The sequence below is a fragment of the Corylus avellana genome, chromosome 9 (genome assembly GCF_965113065.1).
Source record: "Corylus avellana chromosome 9, dhCorAvel1.hap1.2, whole genome shotgun sequence".
In the NCBI taxonomy this organism is placed as follows: domain Eukaryota; kingdom Viridiplantae; phylum Streptophyta; class Magnoliopsida; order Fagales; family Betulaceae; genus Corylus; species Corylus avellana.
The window spans coordinates 1128530-1153563 of NC_142498.1; the positions used below are offsets into that span (position 1 = coordinate 1128530).

Below are 25034 nucleotides of genomic sequence, written 5' to 3' on the forward strand. Positions count from 1 at the left end.
CTACTTAAATCACTCTTTTGGGGCTCGATAAAGTAAAAATCAAACGAAGATCTACAATTAAGACTAACCCCATGACCCTTCTCTCTTTAAGTTGTTGACAAATTTTTATTAATTTTGAACGGAGCCTAATAATTGTAGTGAAACCACTTAAATGTAATATTTTGCTGTATGAATTGTTAGTAATTTATTGTCCGTGTAATAAATTTGAGAGTTTTTCCGGACTCATCTGTCAAACATAAAACAAAAACAAACAAAAAAGTTTAGTAAAAACTCTTTCTATTTACCATCCTCACAACAAAATTACCTAAAATTTATATCCTAATGGTGAACATTCGAAGGAAAGGAATGGCCGACTGGCCGGTACAGCGGCCGTACCACCGTTTCTTTTTTGTTGTTAATTTCCCACTCTCCCATATCTTCTCGCTTCGATGCCTTCGCGATCAGGAAACAACGTGGAAAAAGTAGGAACAACCTGGGAATAGAAAGTCTTAAAAAAAAAATATTTCCAACAAATTTCTCTGATTCCTTGACTCCTCGTGACTCTATAAAGAAGAGCAAACGCAATTATTATTAATTTTATTACGATGTTTTTGTTGGATTTTCCCTGTTCTCGAGGCGAGCTGCTGATAGCGAGGCCAGTAAAACTCCAAAAGACCTTTTACAAAAGCATGTTTGTCTTTACTTGTTTGCCTATGTCCTACACCACACCCCTCATGATCCATTGCTTAGTTCACAGTCTTCCACCCTCTTCTTCTCTCTCTTCTGCCATTGCTCTCATTTATTACAGAAACTTTCCACTCAGTTTTTTTCTGGGTCCTTGGCTTCTCTTTAAAGCATGTGGGAAGAATTTTCAGAGGCCAGAGAGCTCTGCTCTGCTAGCTAGCTTCTCGTTGGAAGAGTGAAAAGTTTCTTCCCTTTCACCAGAAAATTCATTCTCTCTTGATCATTAGCAGCCAGAATTGGAGAGGAGTTGCTTTGTGGGTGAGCATGATCAGATTTCAGCTGCCTTTTCATGGGTCTCTCAACTTCTCAGCCTACAAAGGTGAGATAATCTTCTTCTGGGTTATCATGAATCTTTGATTCAGGTTTTTGCTCTGTACTTTACGTTTTCTTTATGGTATGGTTCATTAAAATAACAATTTTTTTTTTTTTTCAAAAAAAAAAATTGGCATAAAAGTTGGGTTAGGTTTGGAATGTTTGAAAGGGCAGCCACCCAACTATAAAATCAATTTTTTTTTAAAAAAAGGGACATTTCCTAATGATGAATCCATAGAATTACTCATAATTCGCACGAATGGTGCCTGCTGAACAATTGTTTTTGTTATCTTGATTGCTGTTGAGAATTCTTAATTACTTTTGCCATCATTGGGAAATACCTCTTCCTTAGACTTGCAAGCTAATTAAACCCACGTATCCACTAAAGTATGATATGAGTGCCTTAGAAGTACCATTTCTTTCTTTTTGCACATACAATTTCTTTCATCAAGTACAATTATATTTGTCGAAATTCCTTATAATTGTTTGCACCAGAAGTTTACTAAATTTTATTGTTTGACTATCAATTTATTGATTGAATTATTAGCAATTTGGACAATAAATATGAAAAAGCTTTACCTTTTATGAGTAACTGTCCATAAAGGCAATTGGAATTGTTAGAAATTTTCTCGAGCAGTGAGCTTTATGTATAAAACTCTCTCATATCTATATTTACTGTGCTGATTGTTAATAATCCGACCAGTAAGATTGACCTTTTTTCGAGCAGGTAGGCCAGAGATTACAGGAATCACTATCCGATCTTGGTCCACAACTACAAACAAAATTGACGTTTTAACGTCGACTTAGTTGTCTTACTTGTTAATTAGCTTTAAGCCTTTTGAATATTTTATTTCCTAGCTTTTGAATATTTATTATATATCGATATCATTTGTACAGTGTAGTCTCAATGATACGAGAATGTTTCCTGCTCAGCTGTTTCCGGGGTGGTGACCCATTGGCGATAATGGCGTTTCACATCCACAACCAGACCGCACCAGATTTGAAATATTCGTTTTGGGAATGAACATGATGGCACCTCTGTTTTCATCGATGGCGAAGTCCCCACTTCGCTCTCTCCGGTTCCCAACGCTCCTATTCTTACTCTTCTTATCCTCAAACTTTTTCCCGCCTTGTGAGCCCCTAACGGTCGAAACCGACGCCCTCCTTCGATTAAGAGACCAGCTCAAGGACCCCCACAATTTCATGCAGTCTTGGAAAGCTTCAGACTCCCCCTGCGAATTCTCCGGGATTAAGTGCCACCCGGTATCCGGTAGAGTCACTGAAATCTCGCTCGACAGCAAGTCTCTTTCGGGTGTGGTCTCGCCGGCTATTTCTGTCCTTGAGAGCCTGACTGTGCTGTCATTGCCGTCGAATAACATCTCTGGCAAGCTTCCGGAGGAGCTGAGCAACTGTAGCAATCTTAGAGTGTTGAATCTCACTGGAAATGACGTTGTTGGACGCATTCCTGATCTTTCCCGGCTGAGGAACTTGGAGATTCTTGATCTTTCCTTCAACTACTTTTCGGGCTCATTCCCGAGTTGGGTTGGAAGTTTAACCGGACTGGTTCAGCTGGGGCTAGGCCAGAATGATTTTGATGAGGGTGAGATTCCTAAGAGTATTGGGAATTTGAAGAACTTGACTTGGTTGTATCTGGGTGGTGCTAATTTGAAAGGAGAGATTCCGGAGTCGGTTTTCGAGCTCCAGGCATTGGAGACACTGGATATTTCGAACAACATCATCTCCGGGAACTTCCCCAAGTCGATTGGAAAACTGAAGAATCTTAACAAGATTGAGCTCTTCAATAACAATTTGACTGGAGAAATCCCACATGAGCTTGCGAACCTGACATTTCTAAGGGAAATTGATGTTTCTGCCAACAGGATGTATGGGAAGTTGCCTGAAGAAATCGGGAATCTTAAGAACTTGGTGGTTTTTCAGCTTTATAAGAACAACTTTTCTGGAGAACTCCCCATGGGGTTCGGAGATATGAAGCATCTTTTGGGGTTCTCAATCTATCGTAACAGCTTTACTGGGGAGTTTCCGGCGAATTTCGGCCGGTTCTCACCATTGAACAGCATTGACATATCCGAGAATCAGTTTTCAGGTCGTTTCCCCAAGTTCTTGTGTGAAAACAGAAATCTAAGGTTCTTGCTTGCTTTGGAAAATAAGTTTTCTGGGGAGTTGCCAGAATCTTATGCTGAGTGTAAGTCTCTAGAGAGGTTCAGAATCAATATGAATCGCTTGTCTGGGAAAATTCCTGATGGAGTTTGGGCACTTCCATATGTACAAAGGATGGATTTTGGTGATAATGACTTCAGTGGAGGAATATCCCCTGAAATTGGGCTTTCTGCTAGCTTGAACCAGTTGGTTTTGCTGAACAATAAGTTCTCAGGCGAGCTTCCATCAGAACTTGGCAAGCTGAAGAACTTAGAGAGGCTTCATTTGAGTAATAATAACTTCACTGGTAAATTACCTTCTGAATTTGGTGCTCTAGCGCAATTATCATCTTTGCACTTGGAAAATAATTCTTTGACAGGATCAATACCACCAGAACTGGGTAATTGTGCTAGGCTGGTGGACTTGAATCTTGCCTTTAATTCTTTGACTGGTAATATACCACAAACATTTTCTTTGATGACCTCATTGAACTCTCTGAATCTTTCGGGAAATAAACTTATGGGTTTGATTCCAAAAAGTTTAGAGAAACTGAGGTTAAGCTCCATTGATTTGTCTGAAAACCAGCTGTCGGGAAGAGTTCCATCTGATCTTTTTACAATGGGTGGAGATAAAGCATTTCTTGGAAACAAGGAACTCTGTGTAAACCAAAATCCTGAAATGCGTACGAATTCTATGATAAATATTTGTACTGCAAATCATGCTCACAGAGGGATCTTTGCTGGTAAACTCTTTCTGTTTTGTATTTTAGCATCTGCCTTGATTGTTGTATTAGCTGGGTTACTGATTGTGAGTTATAAGAACTTCAAGTATAGTGAGGGTGACATAGAAAATGGTTTGGAAGGGGAGAAGGAAGTACATCCAAAATGGAAACTTGAATCTTTCGACCAACTAGATATCAATGCTGATGAAATATGTAATCTGGAAGAAGAGAATTTGATTGGAAGTGGTGGTACAGGAAAAGTTTATCGATTGGATTTGAAGAAAAATGGCAGTACAGTGGCCGTAAAACAACTCTGGAAAGGATATGGTCTGAAGATCTTGGAAGCAGAAATGGAGATTCTGGGAAAAATAAGGCATAGGAATATACTGAAACTTTATGCATCTTTACTAAAGGGAGGGTCAAGTTTTTTGGTGTTTGAGTACATGGAAAATGGTAATCTGTTTCAAGCTCTTCACAGACAGATCAAAGGTGGGGTGCCACAACTGGATTGGTACCAGAGGTATAGAATTGCTTTGGGAGCCGCAAAGGGAATTGCTTATCTGCACCATGATTGTTCACCACCTATTATTCATAGGGATATAAAATCAAGCAATATTTTACTCGATAAGGATTTTGAGCCAAAAATTGCTGACTTTGGGGTTGCAAAGGTTGCTGAGAAGTCTCAAAAAGGGTCTGATCATAGCTGTCTTGCTGGCACTCACGGTTATTTAGCTCCTGGTGAGTTTCAGAACTTCTTTAACAGTTAAACTTATCTCTCTTTATTTATTTATTTATTTATAAATACTTGTGAATGATATTCATTAAGTTCTTATGGTTGTGATTGTCATCCAAGTTCAGTTGTCATTTTCCTTGATGCTGGTGTTTTATCTGGTGACTAGATTCATATATTTTTCATAAATTCAGTTTGTGATTTCTTATTTTCAAATTTCACATCTTGTGTGCTTTAGATCCCAGATTACAATGAATTGAGCTTTCAATTTCATCCATCTGATCTAATCTTTAGCTTCTCCATGATTTAGAGTTCCCCTAATTCCTATGTCATTTCTACTGGAAATAGATATTAAGCTATTGAATGGATTACATGAAATTTAGTTATTTATGAAAAGAAAGAAAAATATCATCTTTTTCCAAGCGATATAATCTGAATATTACATAAAAGGGTCATGTCCTATTTTTGCAGTATTTGGTAGGAAACAAGGATATGAACCTTAGAAGACAATTTCTCTCTTTCAGTTCATATATCATACTGACTATTCTTTGTGAAGAAGGTGACTTTGATGATCACTTCTTGACAATTAGATTGTCTGTTAATTTTCAGGTTGTGATAATGAGGTTCTGATATGATTTTATCTGGTCCTTTGAGGTGCTAATTTATGAGGCAGAAAGTAAAAATTGAGTGGTTCAATCCTCTTAAACTACTTTATGAATCCATTGTCCTGTTTTGGACGTGCAATAGGTTTTCAATACTAGGTTGAACATGTGTTCTACTGTTACTAATGTCTACACTCCAATTTTCCTATGCAGAGCTGGCATATACTCTTAAAATCACTGAAAAGAGTGATGTGTATAGTTTTGGTGTGGTGCTGCTAGAATTAGTTACCGGTCGGAGACCCGTCGAAGAGGCATACGGAGAAGGAAAAGATATTGTTTATTGGGTTTTAAATCATCTCAACGACCGTGAAAGTGTCCTCGGGGTTCTTGATGACAAAGTGGCGGTTGATTCGGTCGAAGATGACATGATTAGGGTCTTGAAGGTTGCTATCCTTTGTACAAGCAAGCTTCCATCTGTACGCCCTACTATGAGGGAGGTTGTCAAAATGCTTACTGATGCTGATCCTTGCACTTTCAGGTCTCCAGACAATGATTCTGAAAAAAATGGCAAGGTTTTTTTCTAGTCATCTTTTCTTTTAGTAATGACCAAACTTTCAAGCTTCAAAACTTGAAGCAAAAGTTAGTATTTCCCTACATGTGGCCAACATTTGGTGGGCACATTGCACTTTTTATGATTATGATCAGAACTTCAAGTGCAAGTATTAGAAGGAATAGTGTTATATCCTATATGAGAATGGTGTTGTAGAAGTATATTGTGTAATCTGATTGGGAGCTTATTGCCGTTTTGTGGTATATAAACATATTCTAGTTCAGGAATAATTTTGGTTATGAATGGCACAATCAAAACTGTTTAATTTTGACATGGTCCTAGTTTGAACTTCTTGATATCAAGCAGATTTAATGGAGTCAAATTTGCAATTTAAGTGGGATTTAACAATTTCTTTGTAGTGTTCCCATGAAAACCCATTTTTGTATTATGTCGGTAGTAGCTTTTTCGGATCTATCTCATGTATAGCATTAAATGCACAAACTTTATATCCTAGCCATAAAATAGAGTATCAATTTCATTTGAAATTTAGACAATCCTCATCCGAAAATGGGTGATTTTGTTTAGTTAGAAATTAAGCACGCACACCTACAAAAAAATAAATAAATTAAGCAAGCACGCGCACACTGATAAAGTCTCTAGAGGGAGGGCGGAAAGGAAAGCCCTTGCTTGGTCCTAAGTAACAATGGCATTACTTCCTCGCGTTCCCTCTATCTAAACCAAATAACCTTCGTTCCTTCAATTCTAGTGGGAGGTTGGAAAGGAAAGCCCTTGCTTGGTCCCAAGTAACAATGGCATTGCTTCCTCGTGTTCTCTCTATCTAAACCAAATCACCTATGTTTCTTCAATTGAGTAATATTATACGTCACCTTCTAATCTCCCAAAGCCCATGTAGCGTGGTTTCAATTTTAATATATTTCCCCTCTATGTTGAGTCACATATACCATTCTTATTCATGCTTTAGCCCATAGATAAAAATTCTTATTTCTGTTAAGTTTTGGTCAAATTTGGTAGTATTCAAGTGCAAACATCAAACATGTATGAGTTCAAGTAACTCCACATAATTCATATGAATGCCATCCGCATCTTATCCATTTACTTCCTTCTTCTTCTCGCCTTCTTGCCCTTTACTTACCTTACAAACCCTTCTCTTCCTCTTCAAAATGTTAAAAGAAGCAACTTTCTCGGCTCTGCAGCACTACGGTGATTCTACAACACACTCACACTAGTTCTTTTGTTCTATTTCTTTTTAAAATTTAATCGATCATCATATATGTCTATCTCTGAAAATTTAAGTCATGACGTTTTTAAACCTCATGGATTTGATTTCTTTTAATCTTTTCTTTTTGTTGATTTTTCTTTTTTGTTTTTTTTTTGTTCCCGAGTTAAGCTCGTTTCATGATTGGATCTGTAGTTGCAGCGTACTATAAGCTCCTTCAGCAGATTGTCACAAGGCGAATTGGTCTACAACAGAAAAGGTATAGATTGGAATGTCATTCCCATTCGCACACCAAGTGTTCGATGATTTTATTGTCTTAATTAAAGTTTCATATAATTCTTTTGTTGGATATAATTTTATTTCCCTTTTCTACAAATCCACAATTTTCTTACCTTCTTACTTGCTAAAAGTTATCTTCTTTGTGTTATTAGAAGAACATTCTAGTGGGGAATAGGCGGCTTTGGGAAAATGTGTTGTAAACTTGTAATAATATTACTTACCTAATTTATTTATTTATATATATATATATATTTTTTTAGGGTTAATTACCTTTTGCCCCCATGAACTAAAGCGTCTTCACACTTTCCCGCATGAACTACCAACTATGACACGTGACTCCATCAAACTACCATTTTATGACAAAAAGCTACCTTCTGTCAGTCAAAAGGGTTAAAATTGGCGATCAACGGTCATGTGCAAGTCATATATCATTTTAAATTTTTTTCTTCCACTTTTGCCCTCACTTTAGACCGAGAAAATGACGTTTATACCTTCCTAAACTCTAATCCAACACATGAAAACAATTTAAAATGAGGACAAAAGTGGAAGAAATTTTTTTTTTAAATGACACATGACTTGCACATGACGGTTAACTGTCAATTTTAATCCCTTTGATTAACAGAAAGAGGCTTTTTGTCATAAGATGGTAGTTTGATGGGGTCACGTGTCATAGTTAGTAGTTTATAGAGGGAAAGTGCCAAAGCACTGTAGTTCATGGGGGCAAAAAGTAATTACCTATATTTTTTATTTACATAGGGAGAAACTAGAAAAAAATTTACATTATTTTTTTTCTTTGAAAGATTTTGTATTAAATATTGTGTTAATGAATTTTTTATTTTTTACTTTTATGTATAGGGAAAAATGCAGTTGGACATTTGTTCCTTTGGTGTTTGGTCTCACACAAAAAAGTTGACCCACAACTCATCCTATGGGGAACCATAGTTGGGTTCAATCTAGCGTGTTCATATTGTTGCTTACCATCTTATTCAAAGAAGAAGAATATCTTCAACGGATTTGAATTGAAAGTATATGCATGTATATATATACTACGCAATTGCATTTGGTTTTTGTTAGAAAAGTTAGTATGAAGTTTCCAAAGGCTGAAGGGAATTGAGTTTTTGAACTAGATTTTGGAATGTAATTTGTTCTAATCAAAGTACCACGACACGATCGTGGCTCTTCGAGTCTTGTAGAAGAAGTTACAAGAGAACACTTGGTTCTCGATTCTTGATAGCTTTAATTTTATAAGTGTCGAGACTATTCAATTTTTAATTATAAGTTTTTTATAAACTCATCTAACCATTTAAGTTAAACTTATCATATTAACCATTAAACAATTAAATTTACCTGTCATTTTTTTACGCATATGTTTTGATATGACATTCATGTGAATTGTCATGTCAATTTGTAAAGGGCTATAATAAGGGTCCGTTTGGGATTGCGATTTCAATAAGTGCGATTTTAAAAATTACGTTTTTAAAAATTGTGTTTTTAAAATCGCTACTTTTTAAAATCGCACATGCGTTTGGTAAAACATACTTAAAAGTACTTTTTTGATCAATTGAGTGTTTTGATAACATTAGCATATAATTGCGGTTTCATAACCAAATTACCAATAAGGATGAACAATATAGAGATGATGAAGAAAAAAAAAAAAAAGAGAAAAGAAGGGTTTTAATATATTTTAGGTGGGTATTCTTGGTATTTTTTTCATTCCCGTTCTAAAAAAGGTAACTATTGCGCCAAATATCTTTTTAATAAAAATCGTGATTTTGTTTTAAATTCGCACTTTTTCAAATAAGCACCCTCTAATCAACTTATGAAAATCACAGATTTTTTTGCGATTTTAAAATTTACGTTTTTAAAATCGCAATCCCAAACACCCCAAAATTGCGATTTGGTTTAAAATCGCAGATTATTTTTTAAAAAACGCACTCCCAAACGCACCCTAAAAACTGTAATACTTGTAACTACACTAAACGATTAAATAAATTAATAAAAATTAAAATTAAAATTATATATATATATATATATATATATATATAATTTTAATTTTAATTTTTATTAATTTATTTAATCATTTAGTGTAGTTACAAGTATATATATATATATATATATATAGGATTTAGTACATGTTAATCACCAATCATTGGATGAAAATTTATCTGATTACTATTCATTTTTAACTCTCACAAGTCAAAACAAGTTCAATTGGTTCTAAATTTTTAACTTCAATCCTATCATGGTTGATTGCCCCCCCAATCATTCGCTTCTGAGAAGTGGGAACGACCAATCATCCAAATGATATCGGGTCATGGGAGTAGATCCCATAGTATGATGGACCCGGGTTATCAAGCATATTTGTGGGTTTCATCCAGCCTCCGGATCCAAAATGGGATTGTTGTTGTTGTTGTAGTTTTTGGTGGATTGGATTTAATTGTCGGCCCAATTTCCGACAATTTTTCAAATTCATCTCTCTCAAATCTATGTACTCCTTCTATTTTGCCTCCTAAAAACAGTTTCCATGAAATAGAATCAAATATAGAAACAAATTTGTTAGGAATCAATAAAGGAAAAGTAACTGATAACCTTTTTATTTTTTATTTTTTTTTTACATTCAAAAGAAATTACAAACAACTACAGAAAAACAAATACAAGCTTAACTGAAAAGTCCAATCTAAATAGACAACTAGCACCTCAACGGACGGGAGTGAAAGCAAAAAGGTGGAAGTCACTTGTGAATGTAGCTAATGAAAGTCGTAGCGCACTATGAAGGATAAGACCATCAAAAGTAAGAGAACCCCTAAAAACTTAGATTTAGATAAGCTTCTAAGGAAACTGTGTAGACTAAGAAGATACACAACAATAAAAATAGACTTTTTTTCATAGACACAAAGTTTGAAGCCAAAACTGGTTTGGGTTAAGCAAAAAGCAACAACACAAAGAAAAAACCAAAACAAAACATAATAGAAATATAGAATAAAAGGCAGAAAGAAAATATCCAAGCCCAAATATTAGCAACACCAGAAGCGGAGGTGCTTGAGATCCACGCGATGGCACGTGAAGGCCTGAATGATGAGCGAGAGGTAGCGGTAGGATGCAGGGAGGTCGAAGACGATGGTGGAGAGGCGCGTTGGATGTTGGGGTTGTCGGAGGATGACAGATCGAGCTTCAAAGAAGCCAAAACTGAGACTCATGACAGAGCCAAACAGATGAGGTGTCACAGCAACTTGGGGGAAGTAGTACGGCGTTAGTGGATGAGCTGAAATTGCGATTTCTAGAGGAGATTAGATAAATCGCACAAGGCGATGGATAATGCCTCCCTTCTCCTCAAGCGTTTTATCTTCTTGATGGCAAGAGAGAAAAGTGCGAAACCTTAAGGGAGCGGCCAACCATTGTTGCCAATAAAAGAAATTGCTCTAAACTCTATAGATAAAAAATTTTGTTAATCAATTATGTTTATAGTCACATACCATTTGATTTTTATTAATTTAATCTTTAATCTGTATATATTTCTTCTCTATGTTTAGTTACATACCATCTTATTCATCCTTTAGCCGCACCCCCATAGATAAACATTCTTATTTCCATCCATCTCTCATGATATTTCACTTACACTAAACCCCTCCTCTTTGTGAGATTAAAATTGCTTCTTTGTTAAGCCACAAAAGTCATGTGTGTGGGTGTCAAGATTTGGTGAAATTTGCAGGTATTCGACTGCAAACATCAAATATGCATGAATTCAAGCATAAATTTAAGGGCACTCAAGCCCTTAAATTTAGAGCTCCTATACTATGTGCTATTTCGTGATAATTTGAAGTACATAAATTATAAGGTAAGGTAGACGGCCTGTGCATTACAATTAATGAATATTTCAATGTATGTGCAACAGTACTTTTTAAAACAAAGGCGTTTAGTAAAACATGTTAAAAAATATTTTTTAATCAAATATTTCTTATCAGAAATTATGATTTTAGTTTAAATTCGCGTTTTTTCAAATAAGCACCCCTAGGCTGCTTATAAAAATCGCAGATTTTTTTTTTTTTTTTTCTATTTTACATCAAGTGCTTTTTAAATCGAAATGTCAAATACTTAACGTTTTGTGATATCTTTTAAAAACGTAAATTTTTCTTGTGAAATCGCAATCCCAAGCGCAAAGGCATTCTCATCTCACTATTTTTTTCAAATACTCTTAAACCAGAAACACTTTATATTATTTTCTTTAAAAATGTTTAACAAACGAATTCATTGAGGATTATCATAAGTGTTAAGCAATGTTGGTATGAAAGCTTTATAATGGCCAATAAAAACGTTGGTTTTTTATTTTTTTTATTAGGATCTTTGAGATTTGGTAACAATTTCACGTAATCTCTAATATATTTTGATTTTTATTCGTCAGCAGTTATTTCCATATATAAGAATGGTATTTTTCTTATTGAATCCAAAGATATTGCTACCTATATCAGAATCGATTAAATTCTAAAATAAAATTAAAAAGAAAAAAGAAAAGAAGGAACGATTTAGAGTACAAAAATAGCATAATTATTTAGAGAACTAGCAAAGGGATAGATCATAACAAGGTTATTACAAAACTTGGCACAGTAAAAACCATGACTCCTTATATCAGCTTTTGGATAACATGAAAATACCAAGAATAACAAAAGAGGCCACAACATAAAACATTCCAAGACCAGCGGAGCTGACTAACATAGAGAACATGCTTTAACCATTAAACACATGTTCATTGCATTGCAGGTGGCTGCCAACCTTTTGGGGGATGAGGTGGTTGTGGTGGATGCGGTGGTTCTGGCCGGGGCGGTTTAGGAGGGAATGGGAAAGGAGGATGAGGCGGTTTAGGAGGGAATGGAAAAGGAGGACGAGGTGGAAATGGCTGAGCATAACCACACATTCCATAGAAACACGGGACGCCAAAGGGGCATTTATTTTCACATCTACCACAGTTCAATGGACTAACGTTCGTATTAGTGCATTGACCACCACAACATTGCCAATTAAATAGACATCTCAACCCACATAAGCCACAATTGTTAACGTCGGAGCTGACATCTATGCAACGGTTTCTACAACACCGCCTTTTAGGCGGAAACTCTCTCTGATCGCATATCCAAGGCTTGTTCCAACACCCAGGGCCTCGTGGGTCACCTCCAGAGTTGTGATTCACAATTTTCTTGAGCCATAGCGATGATGATGAGCTAGTCGTGAGATTTTGTTGCACCTCTTTAAATATTGAATTGCCTTTCGCTATTGCAAGTGATGGTAGTGAAAGGAGAAGCAAAATAGCAATTAGAACATCAACTAGCTGCATCATTCCAATAAGATGCACAAGTAGAGGCATAAGGGGACTATTGTGATATATATATATATATACATATATAGGTGAGGAGGAATTTTGTTCTCTTTTCTTATTATCGGGGAGGCTTGAGAGGGTTCATGTTTTTCTCACATGGGTTAGTAATTAGTATTGAGGATTCATGTTGTGGGTGGTGGAGATGGTGTGGCATGGCAGCTAATTAAATAATAGGAGGGATTTTCTTTGCTTTGTGCATGGAGAACTTTATTGCTTTTAGGTCCATGGTTAAAGCAAAATGTAAACGGTGTGAGCAAACTATTTTTCAAAGATTATTCTATCTTCCCAAGATAGAGAGAGTGGTGACCTTGGTCCTCGTGGTAGATCTCAGCCGCATCATCCTTCATGGACCTCTACATCCCATTCTTTTGATTATCATTATCAATAAGATTGAACAATACCACAAATCAATCAGATAAAAGCAGGCAAGTTGACACGCCCAAATTATCTATTGAACTCGAGCACAGATGGATTTAGTCCAAATCATCTATTGAACTCTAGGAAGTAGAGGAAATTTTCAAATTATTGCATACGTAAGCTTTAAAAATCGTTTTAGTCCTTTGGATCGTGTAATGTAAGAGATGGCTCACCAAATTTATTACTTAAAATTGATGAAAATATACAAAAATAATGTTACTCTTCACATTCATTTTAAATTGTCTTAGTCCTTTGGATTGTGTAATGTAAGAGATGGCTCACCAAATTTATTAGTTGAAATTGATGAAAATATACAAGAATAATGGTATTCTTCACATTTATTTTACACCGATTAATGTGATGTATTTTAAGTGACTTTCCTTTGAGTAATGCTACTATTTACATACATTTCACACCGGCTAATATGACGTGTTTTAAATAGCTTGTCAGCCACTTAAAAATAAAATAAAATAAAAAATAGTAATGCAGTGACCAACATGAAAAGCTACGTAAAACACAAGGTTACTCTAAGATACAAAGGTCTAAAAGCCATACAAGTAAGCAACAATAAGCAAAGATGCAAACCATACTAGACAAGAACATCCTCTTGACTTGCATTGCAAAGTAACCGATCAAATGAGTGCTGAAATCAAATGGTCCAAGAATTTTCCATCATTTTGTTATCAAAGAATCACAATGAAATTAATTGACCAGACTCTTGGGAGGGGATAGGGTGCAGGAAAGCAGCAATTAACAACCTAAAGAAGTTACAAGTTCTCAGGCTCAAAGCCACCATGGTGGAAGGTTCACCAAAGGAGTAACTGAAACCGAGTCATTCCATCCAATCCCACAAGAAATAGAAGATTATTTTCTGTGCTGGTGTATAACTCCATTCAAATGCATGTGATAAACAGCACGAGCTTTTTTCAAGAGTTGAGAAATCAAAGATTTAAAAAGTTTACATGCAAGAGCTCAAATTCCTGAACTTGATAAGAAAGGTGGCATATAAACCTGTGAGAAACAAGAGTCACTTTAACAAAAAAGCTAGAGTTCAGCGTTTTATATATATACTGAGCATGAATTCAAGCGTTTTATATTCTTTAATGCATCTTCTGAGTAAACAAACCGAAATTATAAAACCTCTAAATATTTATCTATAGTATAAATATAAATATTAAATAATTTATATTACTTAATTACTGATATACATACTTAAATTTATATAACTAATTTTTAGTAATATATATATATATATATATATATATATATATAAACGAGCTAATGAGTCGGGCAATTCGCGAGCTCCTATCGAATTTTTTTAAGTAAGTCGAATATGTATCATTTGCTAATTGAGCGAATTTCTACAGTAACAAGTATTAAGCTCAAGTTTGAGCATTAAGTAAATCCGAAAATTGCTTTGGTCAAGTTTTGGTCAATGGGTGTTAAGTTGCGGTCAAATTTGATCGTATTCGAGTACAAACATGAAACTTGTATGAATTCAAGTAACCCCACATAAATTTCACGTGAATCTGAAAGTAAAGCAAATTAAGGACAGTTCACATGATACTGAACAGCAAATAATTTATAGATTAGACATAAATTTTCTCCAAACTAATATGAAAGAAATATTTTTCAACTCATTTAAAATAGTACTAAATGTCTATAAATATTTACAACACACATTAAATTATTAATATCATTAATAGTAGTTTACTAACTTAAACTAAATTTAATATGTGTTTTAAATGTTTATAGACACTTATCACTATTTTAAATGAGTTGGAGGATATTTTTTTTAAACTGATTTTAGATTTTCGTAATAATTTTAAAAGCCACGTTATTTTAAACTTTAAAAATTACTCTCAAATCTCAATTTGGGGCTATAAATAAATAAAGTAAGCTGGAAGCCATCTGTATCTTATTGCCTTGTTTCCCTTCTTCTTCTCTCCTTATTTCAAAATGTTAAAAGAAGGGACTGTCTGGCTCTTAAGCACTACGGAATCTGTATCTTTTGTTGATTTTTTGCTCATGAGTTAAGTTCGTTCCATAACTGAATCTGTACTTGCAGAGTCTTGGAACCTTCTTCAGCAGATGGTTACAAGCCCTATCTATCGAGAACAAAAGGTATAGATTGGAATCTCGTTCCCATTCGCAAGCCAAGCGTTTGATGATTTTGTTGTTGGATCTAATTTTATTAATCTTTTCTAAATATTCAAAATTTTCTTTTTTAAAAAAAAAGTTACATCTTTGTATTACTCGCAGTTTAGGAAAACATCTACCGAGAGGGAATGTGCGGTTTTGGGAAAATGTGTGCTAGAATATGTAAGTCCACATTTTCAAGTAACAAACATTACTCACATAATTTATTTATTTACATTTTAAAATTCTTACTATTTTTTATTTGTATTTTAAATCAAGATAGATATTATCAGAAATTTATATATATATTATGGTATAGACAAAATTGGCTTCTTAGTCACTCAAATTTATAATTTATTTAAGGAAAAAATGAAAAATTAGTTATTGTGGCTTACCTAATCTACAATTAGCTCTTTGTTGTATTAAAATGAACTCAAAAGTCTCCAAAGTATCCAAAAAATAATTTTGTTAGTGTCACATTGACTTAAATATGACAAGTATTACAATTTGACTGTAGGGACTAAATTATTTTTTTGACATACCTTAGTACCTTTGATTTCATTTTGATACTACATAGAGTTAATTAAAAATCAAATAAACTAGAGAGATTGATTTTACATTTTTCCCTTTATTTAATTCAAATCATCAAGAAATATCTTGGGAGCAATCAAGCATGATTGGATTGAAGTGCAACATTTAGAACCAATTGAACTTATTTTGAGAGTGAAAGTGGTAATCAAATAGTCCTCAAGGGATAGTTCAATTGGTCGTGGATCACGCGTCCAAATCCCCCGCCTCCAAAAAAAGAAAATAGTAATAAGATAAATTTTTACATGGAAAAGTTTGACTAGATTTTGGGTTTGGGACAACCCCGTAATTTTCTTTTGAGAATATCTTAAATGCGGTTGTGAGTCTTGTTACACAAGAACTAAATAAGTGACAACTAAGCTTAGACCAAATTAGAAAAAAAAAGTTTGAGTGCACTACATTATACCAACCTATTTGTGAAACGCAAACCCATTCTTTTTTTCCTATTCTCACCCTGCTCTTCTCCCGCAAACTTCTATCCCTTCTTTATTATTTCTCATTCTTTCTCCAACGCAACAGCCCACTGCCGCCACACCTGCGCCGGTTTCCACCGCTGCTACACCGGTAAGTGATATTGTCTAACTCTCCGTCTTTGTTCCCCTGGCGTTTTCTCTCTCTATTTTTTTTTTTTTTTTGGTTCTTTCTATTTATCTATTTGGGTTCTTTTTATTTATCTGAATCAATATCATTGGGGTTTGATCGTCTCTTCTGAAAGTCCCATGTCAAATCTTATTTCTTTCAATCCATTATTCACATCTCTATTTCTCTAAATTGAAGAACTCACCTTTATATCCCAAAAAATTAATCGTTCGGGGACATTGAGAATAGTGTTAATTTGAGGGGTATAATTTTTCCTTAAAATAATCTATCAGCGGGTATTAAAAGTTTTGTTGGGCTGAGCTATATTAATTGGGCGTCTAACCTCTGTTAGTGTTTGCCTGGTGGGTAATGACAGACGCACACGCACACCCAGTGAGAGAGTGCTCAAGAATGGCATGGAGGGGACATCTTTCTCAGAATCTGAAAGAACTTCGGATACTGCTATGTCAATCATCCCCTGCGAGCTCGTCCGCTAGGTTCTTCATTTCTACCCTTTTATTTAGAAAATTAATTAATATATGCGTTATTAATTTCTAAGTACTGATAATTCGAGAAATATGTTGTTTGGAATTTCTAAAAGAGCATTTGTGGAGAGGAATTACAAGGAACTCAAGACACTGAACCCTAAATTCCCAATCTTGATTCGTGAATGCAGTGGGATCGAGCCCCAGTTATGGGCTAGATATGGTATATTCTATTCATTACTTTTTGTCTCAATTTCATTTCATGTCATGACAAATTTAAGATTTAGATGCGTGTAATTTTTCTGATGAAAATAATTAAAATATACAATTACGATTTGTGCAAATGATATTAGATTAATATCAACAAGTTACAAATCTCACGTTTATTTCTTTATTTTTATCAAGTTTATGTGTATCTTCGCAATTCCGTACAGTATGCTGTAATGTTTATTCACCTAACCTACTTTGTTGAAATACATTGTTATCCATCCTCCATGTCTAAATGCATTTCCTCCATTGGGTAGTAATATGTTTTCTGGGGTTGAAATCTTTTGTTCCGTAAGAATGGAGGTGACCAAGAGATTTACGTTAATGGGAGGATTCTGAAATGTAGTATTTCATTAAGGGCCCTTTGCTGGGAGGAAGAGCCTCCCTTTGCAATTTGGAGAGAGAGAGAGAGAGATGGATAGGGAAGCAAGGGTCAATGTGTATTTGCAGGTGCTGCCACTGGGGTTATCAATGGTTCTGTTTTTAATAGATTAAGTTTAGGAAGAAAACATCAATCAGTTGATTGTACTACCTGTTTCAGTACGAAAGCTAATGGATGAAAGGATTTGCTCTCTTTTTCTTTTTTTTCTTTTTTTTCTTTCTAAGTGCGCTATTCCTTTGCAAAATTGCGCTCGCAAATCCCAAGTTTGTCTATGAAGAGCAGATCTAATTATATCCGTGTCTATAATTAATTTATTCTAGGGTTTCCTAAGGTAAATGCAGCAATGAATGAAAAAGGATGGATGAGGTTCTTATTTTGACTGATTTTAGTTGTCTGTTAATTTGGACTTCACATGTAAGATTATTGATGTTTGATGATGAATAGTTATGTTCTCCTCTTAAATTATTTAAGCAAAACCTAACATTTGTCATGTACATGCTTCTTCAATATGTACCAATGTATGGCATTGGATTATTGATATGCGAAGAGTCTCTTTACTCCTAACAAGTGTGGCTATTTTGAAATTGTGATGCCATTGAGGGACAACTCATCTTGGATATGCACTTATGGCTGGAAATGAGCTGAATTGTTCATAAATTATCTAGCCTAAGCTCGACTCATGATCAAAATAAACACATGAAAACTGAATATTCGGCTAAATTACAACCCTATTGCACTCATAGAAATCAATCTTATATAACATTTTCACTTGGATGATTTTTGCTTGATAAACATATTCAGCCTGGCGACCATTCATGCAAGTTTAATTAAATTATGTTAATGTGTTATAATAACCATTGATGCAAGTTTACTTGAACCATATTCATGTTCTGGAATCTTCCGTCTCTAGGCTATGTGCTTTGAACTTGAATTGTATGCATTAGTTTCACCTATTTAATTTTTCGTTTATCATACAGATATGGGTGTTGAGAGGGGCATTCGTTTGGAAGGTTTGACTGAGGCAGAGATCTTTAAGGGACTTGAAGACCTGGTGAAAGTGGGGGCATCTCTTAAAGCCTGATAGTGCTACTATCGGAATCATTGGTCAGTATGAAATTGAATAAATTAATATCATGGGAAAATCATCTTCCCAGAAACTTTTTTTGTTTTTTCAATTGATCTGATGTGTTTTTCCTTAAAGATACTCTGGATCTTTGTCTTGTAGTTTGATCATTTCATGAATATACCTTCTGGCCAATGTTTGGCAAGTTCAATTCTGAATTTGACCTCTGGATTTAGGTATTATTTGGATTCCTGTTTGGTGGTGAGCAGCAACCAAATTGCTAAATTATTTAAATTAAATAAGCCCTTGGTTCAATTTATTTATTTATTTCTATTCAATATGGGGAAAAGGTTAAGAAAACAGTATTCGTTTGGAAGAAAAAGCTTTCAAAATTGGGTAATACTACACTCATTTATTACACAGATTGATATGACTAGTCTTAAGTGGTTTACATTGTAAGTTAGTTAAAACACATCATGTCAACCGGTATGAAATGAGTATAATCAATAGGTATAAAGCCGTTATTCTTTAAAATAATAATGTTTGGATAATTTGAAAAATATAAATCAGAAAACACTTTTTGGGGAGTCAATTAGATTTTTTAAAAAGTTGAATTTATTTTAGAATTTATGTTTGGATGTATGATTTTACTTGTAAATAGTAGATAATGATTAGGAATGTTTGGAAGCAGTGAACACACGTGACCTTTGAAGGTTGCCACGTTGTGTAACTGTACCGTCACTACTCCACTCGGTGTCCTTAACCATCAATCTATACGTTGCTTAAGATAAATTGGAAGATCAAGGATCCAAAACGAGGTTTCACCAAAGATAGGTGAAGACTCATTGCGGACGAACATAGCTTGACTTGATGTGTGAAAAGACTAACACTATAAGTTTTTCTTATATATTTTTGGGTTAAATACTTTTTTGTCTTACGTGGTTTAACAATTTTATTTTGTCTGCTAAGGTTTACTTTTTATCACATGAGGTACTTGAGGTTTGTATAAAGACGAAGATGGTACCTCTATCAAACTTCGTCCAAAAATTGACGGAAATCCATGTCAGCGCCCCTCAAATTTTAACATGTGTCCACCTACAAAATTAAAAAAAAAATAATAATAATTTTTAAAAAAATTAAAAACATTAAAAAATTAAATTAAATTATTTAAAAAATAAAATAAAAAATAAAAAATTTTGGAGGTGTCCTTTGGCCATTTGGGGGTAGCTTGACCATCTCATCTGGTTGAATTGGGGGTGGTGAGTCACCACCACGACGCCTTGGGGGTTGTTCGGCCACCCTCAAGGTTCCCAAGTCTTCGGTTGTTTCATACCAATTTAAAATCGGAATTTATCTATTGCTAAAATTTTCTTAATTTGTTTTTAGTAGCGAAGTAAGGATTTGGATTCCATAATGATTACGGTGATGGAACTCAGATAAGTGTTTGGATTCTCAGCTATGGCACGCCGGCACTAGTGGGATGGTTCAAATGCGACCCATTAACTCAAAGATCTTCTACTTCCCTCCAGGCCACACCGAACATGTCGTCGGCGTGGACGTAAACACTGGGAATTCTCGGATTCCCTCATTCATTCTCTGCAGGGCCTTTGCTATAAGATACATGGCAAACCCTAAAATGGATGAGTGTTATTCCAAAATAATGTTAATACCTTTGAGAGACAATGAATACGATTTTGATGGTGATGGTTTCGTAGGAAATAGTGGGATTGAAGGGCAAGAGAAACCGGTTATTGTAATTAAAACACCCCAAGTCTTCACTTATTTCATACCAATTTAAAATTGGAATTCATCCATTGGGGCTCTCGGAGTAGCCGAACCTTTTCTTTATACAAGAGATTTGAAGTGTATCCACATAGAAATGCTAGATCCACGTCAATTTTAGCTTTAATTAGAATATCAGTGTTGTGGATTGGTAAATATATATCACAGTGAGGGGCGTATCAATGGGGGCAAGGAGCTTTGGTCCTCCCAAAATCTAAAACAACAACAAAGTTTTATAAGGTAATTTTTAGATTTTTTAGTCTTCTAATTAAAAACCTTCTAATGCAACCTTTGGAAAAACTACATTTACCCCCTTGATAACGAAGTTTAAACCGACTTCTAGCTTACTATGAGCATCATAAATGACACGATGCCCATACTTTTTATAGAGCACCCCATCCAAGCGCTAAGCATCAATATAACCAACAACAAAAGAAATAAAAATGTCTGGCAACATCTCAAAGTTTCAACAACTTCTTCCAACTCCATGAACAAATTTGAGGAATTTTGACACAAGGAGTCACCCATTTTTTATTATATTGATAGTAGCTTTTTTGTAGTAATTAGTATATATAAATTTATAATATTACTCAAGCAGTTGCTTTCTCACCATATATACAAAATACACTACTCTGCAATTGAAGCTAAGTATGAAATATAAAGGTGAGTAAAAGAGTTCATTAGTTGCACATGTTCTTTGTATATGTTAGAATATTAATTCAAAAGATTAAGTCCATCATTTGGATTTATGTTGGTATCAAAGCAAATTCCACGGGCCTCATTTGTTGAGTGCCATTTTTTATATTATTTAGGAAATTTCAAATTGTTGACTTTTCAGAATCCTTTTAGGTGTGAACATTTTGAGCTTGTCTGAGTTGAGCACCTTTAAAATCAAGGGCATGCCATTAGAAACAGTACAGCTTTTTATTTTATAAATACTCTTTACATTTTAGTGTTGCTTTTATTTTTATCCTGTGTAATGCAATTTTATTAGAATCATTGTGAATATTTTCACATCATGATGATGAAGTTTTTGTTTGTTAATGTGTTTTGGGGTAGTTTTTGTTTGAAAAAAGTGTTCTAATGTGATATAAATGTGAAAACGGTTTTTTATTTTATATTTAAGTGTGTTGTGTTTAGGTTAGTTGTTAATTTTTCTTGCTATGAAAACAAAAGACCCACATTTTAACAAACAGATAGGCCTCTTTGTAAGGAAAATGATCTTTTGTGGAGTGTGGATCTAACTAGAGTAAGAAGGCTTCTTTCTTAATGGTAAAAATATAATTTTTAATCTCTAAATTATATGTCAAATTCCAATTTTATATTTGAAATATGATTGTTTCAATTCGGTTAGGGTGTTACACGTCAACTTAGTATGACACAAAATACAATTTTTTTTAGAAAAAAATAAAGTCGTTAAAAATCAGATACCAAAAAGGTAGGGTCGTACCCATGTGCTAGGGTGGGGGACATGAATTCGTCCCCCCAAAAATGATATATTTGTCCCCCCAAAATTAACATATTAGGCATTATTCCGTTTGTATTTTTTTTTTCTTAGCGATCTTCCTCACATCTCGTTTTTCCTTGCATTTATTTGTGTATTTTTGGTGCAAAAATGTGAATATGATGAAAATATCTGTTTTTATTTTATTTTTTGAGTGATTATTCTACAATCATTTGAGTTTACAATATTTATTTTTGGTAACATTTTTTTTGAACTCTATAGATTGTGGGTTAGTTTATTTTGTCAATTGTTTATACTATTGTGTTTGTGATGTCATGAGATTAAATTTATGACTTTTATATTTTTGTTTTATATAAACACGTACAAACACACATTACACATATAGAGAAATTATATATATTTATATGCTTTTGTATTTATATAAGTCAATATTCCCAACTAAAAAAAAAAAATCTGCCTCCTCCTCACACCAGAAATCCTGATTCCGCCCCTGAAAAAGGCACTTAACCCTTAGTTTATAAAGTCTGAATTGAGACTTTGGCACATGTGGAGGTATTTTTAAAACTTCAAACAATAAACTAAAATAATTGATAGTTTAAAATAAAACTAGATCTTGACACGATTTAGGGACCAAAAGTCATTTGAGCATTTTAATTTAAGAACCTTCTGCATTGATTTTTCTTCTTTTTTTTTTTTCTTTGTTACCAAACATATAAATTATTTTTAAAAAGAGGGGGGAAAACAAGAACCCCAGAAACAATCCTATCATAAATACACATGTTTATTCAATTTCCTTATCCTTTTGCCTAAATTAGGCTCACCTGCTCCGATGTCTTTCAGATGGGCAGAGGAACCCCAGAAAGAATCCTATCATAAATACACATGTTTATTCAATTTCCTTATCCTTTTGCCTAAATTAGGCTCACCTGCTCCGGTGTCTTTCAGATGGGCAGAGGCTGGGGCCAAATAATTGCATTGAAGACAAAACTTTTAAACTCTTTTTGTTCTTTATATATATAATAGCTCGCTGAAGCAATCAAACATTCAACCAACTTCAGTAGAAAAGTCAAAAGGGTTTGGAGAGATAATCAATCTTACAACACTTTGATTGATTGGGTCGTTACAATACCTTTGAAACTGTGATGAGAGGATTGAAGAAGTTTCTTGCCAAACCATCTTACTCAAAAGGTCCTACTCAATTTGATTAATTAGTGTTTGTTCTAGATGGAGCATTTCCTAACATTTGACCATCCCTATCGCACGTAATTCGAATAATCTCACGTTTCAAAATTTACCTGCAGGACTAAGCCTTGCATCGCAGACTATTCTAAAATAGATAGGTCAAAAGTCTGACCGACATCACAGTTGTTGAGAATCATAATCCTTTAATCTATCGGGTATTTTGTTAATTAAAGTTATGGTTCTTACTTATCATATAACTTATTGCTTATATATTAAAAAGGACACTTGTCAGCATTTTAGACTGCTACTTTGTTGCAATTTTAAGCTATTCTCTAGAAGGCTCCTGCTTTTATATATAATAATAAACGATATATGCTATTTTTCTTTCTCCGTTCTATTTCTCGTCCAACTTCATCTATATATATATATATATATATATATATATATATATATATATATATATATTTTTTTTTTTTTTTTTTTTCAAATCTACTAGGATTGACATATGAGTCTAATAGTAAATTTAAAAAAGAGTTGGTCTTTTCTTCAATATGATTTTGTTTGTATTTATTTGTTATTTGGTATTTTTTTTTTAACATTAATAACACTTCACCTATTAATATTAGGATACCAAAGAAATCCTATTTGATTTATATTTTTAATATATGTAAAATTTATGCTTATATATTATACAAGCAGCTTATGGATACATTAAAGGGACATTTCTTCTAGTTATATATTTAAATAGATATATATAATATATGATTTGTTAAAGCAATTCTATAATTTCTATACAGATATACATTAGCCAGTCTGGCCAGTGGACTCAATTTTCTGGCTTCGACTTCTATTTTGGTGTAGAAAAATCAGAAGACTCGATCATGTGATTGGTTATCATTGATACTACAATTGCACAGAAATTTGTGACCCTAGAAAAAAAACAAAAGAATCTTACAATATTAATGTAATTTGGATCCTTTCCTAGTTGTTTCATATGACTTTTTTTTATTGGATAAAACTTAAAATGTTAGCCAATTCTATGAAAATGAAATTTGAGAGGCATATTTGAATTCAAATGGTTACTAACTTTTTTTAAAGCATTCTCAGCAGCTTCCTCGTCATTTTCTCTACATTTAAAGATTTAAACTACTTTTTGCTTTTCTATGTCAAAATACACCCCAATAGCTTCCCTTAATCATTTCCAATATCATTAAAATATTTGTTTTTTTAATTATATTATATATATGAGAGGAGAAATGAGAGAGAATTGTGAGACATGAGAGGAGAGAGGAGAGAAGAGAGAAATTTTTTTTTTTTTTTTTTTTAATAATCATAAGGATTGCAATAGTGGAACTCAAAACATTGGGTTCCACCGTAGCAATCTTAATGTTTAGGGTTCATTTAGAGAATCTGCTGTGGATTTTTTTTACGATTTTTAGGACATATTCCCTAAACTTAGGGAACAGACTTCCTTATAGAGAGTCTGGTGGGAATGCTCTAAACTATAATTTTCTTTATGAAAATGAATGTCAAGCTCAATCCACATTTTAGTAATTAATACGATAAATGTTAAGTGAACTATAACAACAGTTTATAAACATAATAAGTATAATGTGTACTGTCAAGTGGTCAAGAACAGAACCAAAAGTTTTCATCTCATAGGGCATAAAGTCCGACTAAAGAGTCAAACATAATTTTAACAAGGGTTAAGTCTAATTTTTAAGCCTAATTATAACTTAAAAGCAAAATTGAAAACCAATCACACATCGATTTCTATGTTTCGTTTTAAACCCAACTGATTATTTCCAATTACGTAAGTCAATGGTTTAAATCGCCAGATGTCTACTTACGAGGGTGAAGGAAGATATTTCATTAACAAATATTGATAACAAACAAGCAAAGAATTGAGTTAACTCATGATCACTTCAGTTTGTAAAAAAATTTGCAAACTATTGGATCAATATATATATATATATATATATATATATAGTGACGCAACTGAGTTT

The 25034-nt window shown here is 33.9% G+C and overlaps 2 protein-coding genes across 3 annotated transcripts; both read left to right on the forward strand.

Moving 5' to 3' along the window:
* The first annotated feature begins 727 nt into the window (after window positions 1-727).
* On the forward strand, window positions 728-6126 carry LOC132189186 (Leucine-rich receptor-like protein kinase family protein). The gene is made up of 3 exons (XM_088510554.1): window positions 728-1042; window positions 1969-4651; window positions 5459-6126. Exons 2-3 carry the CDS (start codon window positions 2056-2058, stop codon window positions 5827-5829), a joined length of 2967 nt encoding a protein of 988 aa, XP_088366680.1. The 5' UTR covers window positions 728-1042; window positions 1969-2055; the 3' UTR covers window positions 5830-6126.
* A 10631-nt stretch (window positions 6127-16757) lies between these two features.
* LOC132190014 (NADH-ubiquinone oxidoreductase B8 subunit) lies at window positions 16758-23954 on the forward strand. Of its 2 annotated transcripts, XM_059604887.2 has the most exons (4): window positions 16758-16899; window positions 17004-17110; window positions 18514-18640; window positions 23826-23954. In XM_059604887.2, the coding sequence occupies exons 1-3, from the start codon at window positions 16772-16774 to the stop codon at window positions 18615-18617; spliced, it is 339 nt and encodes a 112-aa protein (XP_059460870.2). In that variant the 5' UTR covers window positions 16758-16771; the 3' UTR covers window positions 18618-18640; window positions 23826-23954. The 2 variants fall into 2 exon arrangements, with proteins under 2 accessions (XP_059460870.2, XP_059460869.2); XM_059604886.2 differs by lacking the exon at window positions 23826-23954 and having other exon boundaries at window positions 18514-18918.
* Window positions 23955-25034: the final 1080 nt, after the last annotated feature.

Excerpts from the sequence above, each read along its gene's own strand:
- LOC132190014 (XM_059604887.2), top strand. The coding sequence starts at position 16,772 with ATGACAGACGCACACGCACACCCAGTGAGAGAGTGCTCAAGAATGGCA. Across the intron at positions 16,900-17,003 it reads CCTGCGAGCTCGTCCGCTAG|AGCATTTGTGGAGAGGAATT; the intron begins GTTCTTCATTTC and ends AATTTCTAAAAG. Across the intron at positions 17,111-18,513 it reads CCAGTTATGGGCTAGATATG|ATATGGGTGTTGAGAGGGGC; the intron begins GTATATTCTATT and ends TTTATCATACAG.
- LOC132189186 (XM_088510554.1), top strand. The coding sequence starts at position 2,056 with ATGAACATGATGGCACCTCTGTTTTCATCGATGGCGAAGTCCCCACTT. Across the intron at positions 4,652-5,458 it reads TCACGGTTATTTAGCTCCTG|AGCTGGCATATACTCTTAAA; the intron begins GTGAGTTTCAGA and ends TTTCCTATGCAG.